The sequence below is a fragment of the Aquarana catesbeiana genome, linkage group LG13, assembly GCF_042186555.1.
Source record: "Aquarana catesbeiana isolate 2022-GZ linkage group LG13, ASM4218655v1, whole genome shotgun sequence".
Classification (NCBI taxonomy): Eukaryota; Metazoa; Chordata; class Amphibia; order Anura; family Ranidae; genus Aquarana; species Aquarana catesbeiana.
The window spans coordinates 76,647,084-76,657,626 of record NC_133336.1 but is presented as its reverse complement, the minus strand read 5'-3'; the positions used below and the strand labels follow the sequence as shown (position 1 = coordinate 76,657,626).

General features: G+C 43.0%; 1 protein-coding gene across 2 annotated transcripts; it reads left to right on the top strand.

Annotated features, from left to right (window-relative positions):
• Positions 1–1,803: 1,803 nt before the first annotated feature.
• LOC141117171 (arylamine N-acetyltransferase 2-like) lies at positions 1,804–10,050 on the top strand. Of its 2 annotated transcripts, none has more exons than XM_073609850.1 (2): positions 1,804–1,933; positions 8,369–10,050. In XM_073609850.1, exon 2 carries the CDS (start codon positions 8,383–8,385, stop codon positions 9,190–9,192), a length of 810 nt encoding a protein of 269 aa, XP_073465951.1. In that variant the 5' UTR covers positions 1,804–1,933; positions 8,369–8,382; the 3' UTR covers positions 9,193–10,050. The 2 variants fall into 2 exon arrangements, with proteins under 2 accessions (XP_073465951.1, XP_073465952.1); XM_073609851.1 differs by lacking the exon at positions 1,804–1,933 and adding an exon at positions 1,941–2,026.
• The last annotated feature ends 493 nt before the right edge of the window (positions 10,051–10,543 follow it).

The window sequence follows — 10,543 nt, the reverse complement described above, 5'->3', positions numbered from 1 at the left end:
CGCCCAATATTTATCTGAAACCATGCCCAACGCGCGTCACATTTTTCTTTTCCTGCTATGCCACGCTTACAAACGAATGCCCCGCCCCCTAATTATAATAAGACTCTGCCTACAGGCAGAAAAGTGTCCCTATACATTTTTTGGGCGTGTGTTTTTTTCGTCACTGACACAGTGAGTGACATGTGGGGGCTGGAGTCAACTGGGACACTCGTCGCTTCCGGTTTCCCAGCCACAGTGGGGGTGGATTCAGACAAGCGGAGCGGCGCAAGTTAAGTGCACATGGCAGATGCATCATGGCACAGCACACTTCCACTACACCGCACAGCACACCTCCACTACACTGCACAGAACACTGTTGCTTTTTATGGCACAGTGGCTGCATTTGATGGGCACAGTGGTTGCATTTTCTGGGCACAGTGGCTGCATATGATGGCACAGTGGCTGCATTTGATGGGCACAGTGGCTGCATTTGATGGGCACAGTGGCTGCATATGATGGGCACAGTGGCTGCATTTGATGGGCACAGTGGCTGCATATGATGGGCACAGTGGCTGCATTTGCTGGGAACAGTGGCTGCAATTAATGGCACAGTGGCTGCAATTGATGGCACAATGGCTGCATTTGATGGACACAGTGGCTGCATTTGATGGCACAGTGGCTGCAATTGATGGCACAGTGGCTGCATTTGATGGGCACAGTGGTTGCATTTGATGGGCACAATGGCTGCATTTGATGGGCACAGTGGCTACAATTGATGGCACAGTGGCTGCATATGATGGGCGCAGTGGCTGCATTTGATGGACACAGTGGCTGCATTTGATGGGCACAATGGCTGCATTTGCTGGGCACAGTGGCTGCAATTGATGGCACAGTGACTGCATATGATGGGCTCAGTGGCTGCATATGATGGGCACAGTGGCTGCATTTGCTGGGCACAGTGGCTGCAATTGATGGCACAGTGGCTGCATATGATGGGCACCGTGGCTGCATTTGATGACACAGTGGCTGCATTTGATGGGCACAGTGGCTGCATTTGCTGGGCACAGTGGCTGCAATCGATGGCACAGTGGCTGCATTTGATGGGCACAATGGCTGCATTTGATGGGCACAGTGGCTGCATTTGCTGGGCACAATGGCTGCATTTGATGGGCACAGTGGCTGCAATTGATGGCACAGTGACTGCATATGATGGGCACAGTGGCTGCATTTACTGGGCACAGTGGCTACAATTGATGGCACAGTGGCTGCATTTGCTGGGCACAGTGGCTACAATTGATGGCACAGTGACTGCATATGATGGGCACAGTGGCTGCATTTGATGGGCGCAGTGGCTGCATTTGATGGGCGCAGTGGCTGCATTTGATGGGCACAGTGGCTGCATTTGATGGGCACAATGGCTGCATTTGCTGGGCACAGTGGCTGCAATTGATGGCACAGTGACTGCATATGATGGGCACAGTGGCTGCATATGATGGGCACAGTGGCTGCATTTGCTGGGCACAGTGGCTGCAATTGATGGGCACAGTGGCTGCATATAATGGGCACAGTGGCTGTATTTGATGGGAACAGCGGCTGCATATGATGGGCACAGTGGCTGTATTTGATGGGCACAGTGGCTGTATTTGATGGGCATAGTGGCTGCAATTGATGTTTTTGTTATGTATTTTTCAGAATTTTTCAGTTTGTTTGCGCCCCCCCAAAAATTTTGAGCACCAGCCACCACTGTGTTCCAGTCGGTGGAGCTAAAAAAACAAAAACAAAACAACGACACTGCGAGTACTGCGGATGTTCTTGCTGTGCTGCAGAATAAATGACTTCAGCTCTCTGTACATCGTCCAGGAAGACATTAGTGGTTGGAATCACTAGATGTCACATGACTTCTCGTCTTCCTGTTTCACTTTGGAACTTGATTTGGACTCTGTCTTTCCAGAAGGTGAGTTAATGATTCATTTCTATTTAAGAATTAAAACTTTGTAAAAGAAACGTCTGCATACTTCTAGGTGTTGCACTGATTCCGTGATTGCCGGTAAGATGTATTTAGCATACGTTCACACTCCATTCCAGCCTTGTAATAATGAGTGAGATCAGTTCATACACAGCAGAATAGGATGGGAAAACTGCCACAGAAGTTAGCAGCACTCCGTATAATGCAATTCACAATTTAAATGCTGCATTCCAGATTTCAAGGTCTATTTAAAGCTAAAGATTACATTTTTGTTTTTTTTAATAAACACAAGGGACAGTACTTACATTTATTAAAGTGGTAGTAAACTGATGTAAGTCTTGTGACTTTTATCAGTGCCTGGTTAAAGCTTGTAGGAGTTTTCATTTTCTCACGATTGTCCTATCAGGCTGCAAGACCCCTGACCCTCTGTCTGGACAGTGCTGATTGGCCCTGTGCTGATCACATGCACTCTCCCAAGAAAAATAAAAAACTCTCTAGCAATACACACCAAACTGAGCATGTGCAGAGTGACTCCAGTAACACTGTCTTATCCGGACATGTTTTGGAGTCAGTGAAAGAAGAGGAGGATCTGTGCATACAGGATCAAACAGCTTTTTTTACACAGTGCAGAGAATTAACCCCTTAGGTTCCACAGTGAGTATAACAAGCATGCTTTACTGCATATACAGACTGATTTTACTGTTGTGGGTTTAGTGACACTTTACAGTAAGTCTTTCATAATGTGCTAGTATGCGGTACATACTAGCACGTTATGATACTGCCTTGCAGGGTGAATTTTTTTTTTTTACCACCGCTTTTTGCTGGTAGTTGCTGTCCTCCTGCAACCCTACAGTGGTAATCTTCCAGTGCTGTGGGGGTTGAAGTGGTTGTAAACTCTGTACAACCACTTTTACCTACAGGTAAGTCTATAATAAGGCTTACCTGTAGGTACATTTAAATTCTCCTAAACTTGCATAGTTTAGGAGATATTCACTGTATCCGCATGTGTCAACGTCATCGGCACATGAGCACTGAAGAAAAGTCTCGCTCGTGCCGTTTCTTCAGCTGCTGTGTCGTTACCGGCAGATCCCGAGCGCATGTGCGGGAGTGACGTCATCGCGGCTCCAGCCAATCACAGAGCTGGAGCCTGCGAACCCGGAAGTAACTCCAGGACAACATGTCACCGGTCACAGCGGTGTGCTGGGACCACTGCAACAGCATCGTTCTAAGGTATTTTATTATTCCTTTGTCTTGCAGGTGTTTTTTTATTTTATTTTTTATCTGGGTTTACAACCACTTTAATACAGTTGCTGGACCTGTCATAGGCATTCGTCCAGAGTGCCGACTATGCCCCCCCCCCCAATCATGGAAGCTGTATTATAGATGCCATCAATAAAAAGTTGCTATATGAATAGGGGAGATGAACCTTTCATTGATCCGCCCATCCTCCATATATGCAGCACTTTTTTATTAATGGAAGCTTAGTACAGCTCTCATGATTGGAGGAGGAGGGGGGAAAGAAAGGGTGGGCATATTTGGCACTCTTTACAATTGCCTATCACAGACATGTCATCATGGAGGCTCAGCAAACAAACTATTTCTGGCTGTCGGCACTGTATGAACTCTATGTAGCCTCAGCTACATACTGTATACAGCACTGTGTTCTGTCAGCAAGACGGGGACTTCCTGTCCAGCTCTCAGAACAAAATCAAGTCAGATTGAGTGCTGCGCCGCCATTCACAGGAAGCTTCCTCTGATTGGCTGAGGCAGAGATCATGAAGTCATCTGCCTACCTGTCCAACTTGGCAAATCAGAGGAAGCTATGTATTTATTCAGAAAATACAAAGCTTCTTGTGACTGGCTGAGCAGTGCTCCGCCCAACTCGGTTTTGTTCCGGGAGCATGACGAGACGGCCCAACCCCCCTGCCGAGACACAGCGCTGTATACTGTATACAACTGAGGCTACATACAGTGCTAAAAGCCGCTGCATGTGTTAGTGACACATAGAAATTGTTTGTTTGGACCAGCCTATTGCATTAGGGTGTGCACCCCAAAGTTTAAACACACATGCATGTGTGTGTATATATTTATTTATTTTGATATATATACAGGGCTTTTTTTCTCAGTGAAAAGGTGCAGGTACTTCCCCCTTTTAAGTCACCCCTTGTCAGAAGGGGTGACTTATACAGAACAGAACCAATTATACAGAACCAAGTATAATTTTGTGGTGTTAAGGTATGTATATGGAATTTGTTAATGATAACAAGAAAGGCAATAAAATGGATCCCCTGCAGCCAGCAACAATAGATCCCCCCAAGAACAATAGAACCCCCACAACAATATACTCCCAAGCAACAGTAGATCAACCCCAGCAACAATAGATCTCCCAGCAGCCAGCATCAATAGACCCTCCAGCACACCCCAGCACCCCTTGGGTTGATATTCCCATAGACACACTCCTAAACCTTGTGGACAGCCTTCCCAGAAGAGTTGAAGCTGGTATAGCTGCAAAGAGTGGGCCAACTCAATACTGAACCCTACGGACTAAGACTGGGATGCTATTAAAGTTCATGTGCGTGTAAAGGCAGGCATTCCAATACTTTTGACAATATTGTGTGTGTATATATATATATATCTATATATATATAGATATATATATATATATCTATATATATATATATCTATATATATATAGATATATATATATATACTCTTATAAATAAATCTAAACACATTTTAAAATGTACTAAAACATGGACAGTGTCAGTAGAACAGTGGATGTGTTAGTAGGGCAGAGGTGGGTGTCAGTAGTGTCCAAACAGACCCCTGATGTCTCACTTTTGAGACAGAGAAAGGAACTGAGGACAGAAATTCCCCAGTCCCTTTTTGTCTGCAGCCTCAGCTGCACTGGGACAGTGAACAAATGGGAAGTGCTCTGTGCTGAGCAGCTTCCTGTTCATTTACAAACAGAAGTATAGTAAACACAGTTTACTATGCTTCAGTTATGAATCAACACAGTGAAAAATCAGCAACGATCACTCACTCACTGTGTTCATTTAAAAAAGGAAGGGGCCGGTAAATTACATATTTACCGGCCCCTTCCCCAGCTCTCCATTCTGAAACATCCCCCTGTGGAGGGGATACGGAAGGGGGGGAGCTCTGGGCGGCAGTGGAAATCTGCACCACACAGGGTGTGCACACCTGGCACAGCCTGCACACACGCCTATGATTTAACATTCACTAAAACATGGATTTGGGTTTAAAATAACACCGGGCTGTTTAGTTTTATCTCCTGCAGCTTGTTTGCAGCCAATTATGTTGCATCCCAATGACTGCTGCATTGAATATCCCAGAGAGCATTTCCTGATGGTGACAAAAAGTGGGCTAAAGGCAGCAATTTTTTTTAAGTACCATAGTGATGGGATGATGAAACCCCTGCTATGTTTTTATTGCTTAAATGATTAGAACGATGATACAATAAAGCATGTTTAGTTTACTTGTGGTAAAGTTATGGGGTAAACATATTTTGCTCTGTTATGACTTATGCTAACCTTGAAGAATGCCAAAAACTTTTTACGCCACTGTTTATATTAAAGCAAATATAGGCATAAAACCAAAAATGTAATATATCACAGCTTACCAATCATTAGATGGCTGCATTATTTTTTGGGGGGGGGCTTGGGCACCTCCTGTATTAGAGTGACCCACTCTGGACGAAGGACCACAGGGAGCATAGCAGACAGCAGCATTGTCAAAGGGGAGGGGAGTGTTGGATGTACTAGCAGATTTAGTTACGCAAACAAATTGAAGTCAAACTCATACTGCAGTTACAGCAACAGTGTTATAGCAACAGTTTATTTTCTTTTGGGATACAATCAAATCCAATCACACGGGAACCAGGAGGTGGGGCAGAGTCCTGCTGTCTGTGTCAATGGATGCAGCAGCAGGACTCGGGAGCGCGCATGCGGGTGCCCTCTTGGAATGCGGGTCTCCGAGGGGGCACTCAATGCGGAGAGGAGCCAGGAGTGCCGCTGGGGGGACCCCAGGAGAGTAGGATTGGGGCCACTCTGTGCATGGGTTTTGCAGGAGGAGGAGGTAAGTATACTGTGGGGGTTATTTACTAAAGGCAGATCCACTTTGCACTGTAGATCTGAGGGGGACATGCAAGGTAAGTAAAAACAGCATTTTAGCTTGCACATGATTAGATGATAAAATCAGCAGAGCTTCTCCTCATTTCAGATCTTCCCCTCAGCTCTACAGGGACTGCACTTCCAAGTGCACTTGTAGTGCAAAGTAGATTTGCCTTTAGTAAATAAACCCCCATGCTTGTTATTTAAAAAAAAACAAAACTTTACAACCCCTTTAAGTGCCGATATAATCCCCATTCTAGAGGGTATTTGCTTGTTGACATGACCAGACAAGGGAGGCTTGAAAACATGTACCGGAAGTATAAACAGTGACTTGAAAAAGTATTCATACCCCTTGGAATTCTCCACATTTTGTCATGTTACAACCAAAAACATAAATGTAATTTATTGGGATTTTATGTGATAGACCAACACAAAGTTCCACATAATTGTGAAGTGGAAGGAAAATTATAAATGGTTTTCCAAATTTTTTACAAATAAATATGTGAAAAGTGTGACGTGCATTTGTATTCAGCCCCCCTTTACTCTGATACCCCTAACTAAAACCTAGTAGAACCAATTGCCTTCAGAAGTCACCTAATTAGTAAATAGAGGCCACCTGTGTGTAATTTAAAATCAGTATAAATACAGCTGTTATGTGAAGCCTTCAAAAGTTTGTTAGAGAACCTTAGTGAACAAACCGCTTTATGAAGGCCAAGGAACACACCAGACAGGTCAGGGATAAAATTGTGGAGACGTTTAAAGCACTTTTAGGTTATAAAAAAATATCCCAAGCTTTGAACTTCTCACGGAGCACTGTTCAATCCACCATGTGAAAATTGAAAGAGTATGGCACAACAGCAAACCTACCACCACATGGCCGCCCACCTAAACTGACAGAGCTACAATGGAATGGTTTAAATCAAAGCATATTCATGTGTCAGAATGGCCCAGTCAAAGTCCAGACCTAAATCCAATTGAGAATCTGTGGCAAGATTTGAAAATTGCTGTTCACAGACGTTCTCTATCCAATCTGACAGAGCTTGAGCTATTTTGCAAGGAAGAATGAGCAAAAATGTCACTCTCTAGATGTACAAAGCTGGTAGAGACATCCACAATAAGACTTGCAGCTGTAATTGCAGCAAAGGGATTTCTACAAAGTATTGACTCAGGCTCGATTCACACCTATGCATGTTGCTTTTGAGCGTTTTTGGAGGGTTTTTTTTCATGCTTGCCACATTTTTGAGCAGCGTTTTTGCGGCGTTTTTGCCGCGATTTGCGTTTTGCGTTTTTTTTTTTTTTTTTACAGTTTTTTTTTACAGTCTTAAAAAATTAAAAAAAAAACGGCAGAAACGCATAAAAAAACGCACCAAAAACGCATCAAAAACGCTGCAAAAACGGTGCACTTGCGTTTTTGATGCTTGTCCATTGAATTCTATTACATGCAAAATGCTGCATTTTGCATGAAAAAAAGTCCCTGACCCTTTCCAAAAATGCAGAGAAACAAAAAGGCATTGATGTGAACATGTTCCATAGGAACCCATGTTAAAAAATTCCCGTGCATTTCTGCAAAATGCAAAATGCATCAAAAAACGCGCTAGTGTGAATGGAGCCTCAGGGGGGCTGAATACAAATGCACGCCACAATTTTCACATATTTATTTGTAAAATTTTTGAAAGCCATTTATTATTATCCTTCCACTTCACAATTATGTGCCACTTTGTGTTGAACTATCACATAAAATCCCAATAAAATACATTTACGTTTCTGGTTGTAACATGACAAAATTTGGAAAATTTCAAGGGGTATGAATACTTTTTCAAGGCACTGTATATCTTTCTTAAACAGGTTAGTTAGCATAGGTGTTGGGAATGGGGGAGGGCTGTTTAAAGGCTTGTTAATTGTAAGCTGGAATTCCACTTTAACGATGTGATATTCAGGTTGGAGTGGGTTTAATGCTTTAGGAAGGGTGCTTAAAAGTAGGGCATACTTTTTTTTAGTTTTGGAAGACCTGAAGTTTGCATTTGTTTTTGCCCCTGGAAGACCTGAAACTAGTCACTTTGGATTCTTGACACCAAGAACAAGTTTATCAATATATAGCAATTGTTAAACTTACTTTAAACACACCTTAGTGAAACCTATCCTGGTAGGTTCCTTTAAATTTTGTACTCTTACATAGAGTTCTGAATAAGTCAGCCGTACCCAAATATTGTAAAGAAAAAAGCAAGCACTGTGGGCTTTGAAATGGTTGAAGACAAGCATAGTAGCATATTACTTATTTTTTTTTATTGCACAGAAAAGCAGTTTTAGATGGACCTGAAGGCATATTTCAAGCGGGTCAATATGGCAGACCCTGGACCACCTTCCCTTTCAGCACTGCGGGAGTTACACCGTCATCACGTCTTTTCCGTGCCTGCTGAAAACCTGGATATTCACAGTGGGGAAAAAATAATCCTGGAAACATCATGGATCTATGAGAAGATTGTAGTAAGAAACCGTGGCGGACTCTGTTATGAGAGCAACGGTCTTTTCTTGTGGGTGCTGGAAGAACTGGGGTACAAGCCCAAGGTGTTATCAGCAAGAGTTAGGAACAAAATCTGTGGTCTGTATGGACCTAAATTTGATCATATGGTAATGGTGGTAGAGCTAGAAGGAAGAAAATGGCTTTGTGATGTTGGGTTCGGAGAGGGTATTATTTACCCAATTCCACTGGAAGATGGATGGGAAGAGGAGCAGGAAAATGGAGTGTTTCGGTTACGGGTGGAAAGAGAGACATGGTACTTGGAGAGAAAAGATGGTGACCTCTGGAGAAGTCTTTTTAAATTCACCCTTGAAGAATGCATGTTCGAAGACTTCAAAGAGATGTGCGAATATCACCAGACTTCACCAAGTTCCATATTTTTCTGCAAGTCCCTTTGCTCCCTTCAGTTCCTGGGTGGCAGACTGACATACATGGGGCACAGACTGATAACTACAGAATTTATCAGAGGGGGTGGGTGTGTGAAAACTACCCGAGACCTCGCTGAGGATGAGATTCCCGATCTGCTAAGAGACAGGTTTGGAATTGTCTTGAAGAAAAAACTTATACCAAAGGATGAAGACATCATACCTCCAAACTGAAGTTAAAAGTAATTGGTTTTATTTTTACCTTTGGGTGTTCATATGGCTGTGACCTACAAAATAAAGTCGTGTTGTTACAAGTGAAATTTTTTAAAATGATTGGTGTATTTTATGTTTTTTAATTATACTAGCAATTGTATTCCCATTCATTATCGTAATTTAGGGAGTGGATACATCTTCTGATGCATAGTCTTTTTTTAACGTTTAAAGTGATACTAAACACACACTGTTTCATTTACATTTTTCCTTTTCTTTCTGTATGTGACTGTAAATGGCACTGTAATTATTTTAATAAAAAACTGTCTTTGAAATACAGAGTAAAAATAAATAAATGCTATCAATAAACTGTTTTAAATTGGCATACAAACATACACTTTATTACCAAAAGTATGACGCCTGCCTTTACATGCACATGAACTTTAATGGCATCCCACTCTTATGCCCCGTACACACGGTCGGACTTTGTTTGGCCATTCCGACAATAAAATCCTAGGATTTTTTCTGATGGATGTTGGCTCAAACTTGTCTTGCATACACACGGTCACACAAAGTTGTTGGAAAATCCGATCATTCTGAACGCGGTGACGTAAAACACGTACATCGGGACTATAAACAGGGCAGTGGCCAATAGCTTTCATCTCTTAATTTATTCTGAGCATGCGTGGCACTTTGTGCGTCGGATTTGTGTACACACGATCGGAATTTCCAACAACGGATTTTGTTGTCGGAAAATTTTATAGCCTGCTCTCAAACTTTGTGTGTCGGAAAATCCGATGGAAAATGTGTGATGGAGCCTACACACGGTCGGAATTTCCGACAACAAGGTCCTATCACACATTCTCCGTCGGAAAATCCGACCGTGTGTACGGGGCATTAGTCTGTAGGGTTTCATTATTGAGTTGGCCCACCCTTTGCAGCTATAACAGCTTAAACTCTTCTGGGAAGGCTGTCCACAAGGTTTAGGAGTGTGTCTATGGGAATGTTTGACCATTCTTCCAGAAGTGCATTTGTGAAGTCAGGCACTGATGTTGGACGCGAAGGCCTGGCTCGTAGTCTCTGCTCTAATTCATTTCAAAGATGTTCTATCGGGTTGAGGTCAGAACTCTGTGCAGGCCAGTCAAGTTCCTTCACCCCAAACTCGCTCATCCATGTCTTTATAGACCTTGTTTGTGCATTGGTGTGTCATGTTAGAACAGGAAGGGGCCATATCCAAACTGTTCAAATAAAGTTGGGAGTATGAAATTGTCCAAAATGTTTTGGTATGCTGACGCCTTAATGCCGCGTACACACGGTCGGACTTTCCAACGTAAAATGTGTGATCGGAGCGTGTTGTCGGAAATTCCAACCGTGT

Bases quoted from the DNA above. Each gene is read 5' to 3' on its own strand.
- LOC141117171 (XM_073609850.1), top strand. From the start codon at position 8,383: ATGGACCTGAAGGCATATTTCAAGCGGGTCAATATGGCAGACCCTGGA.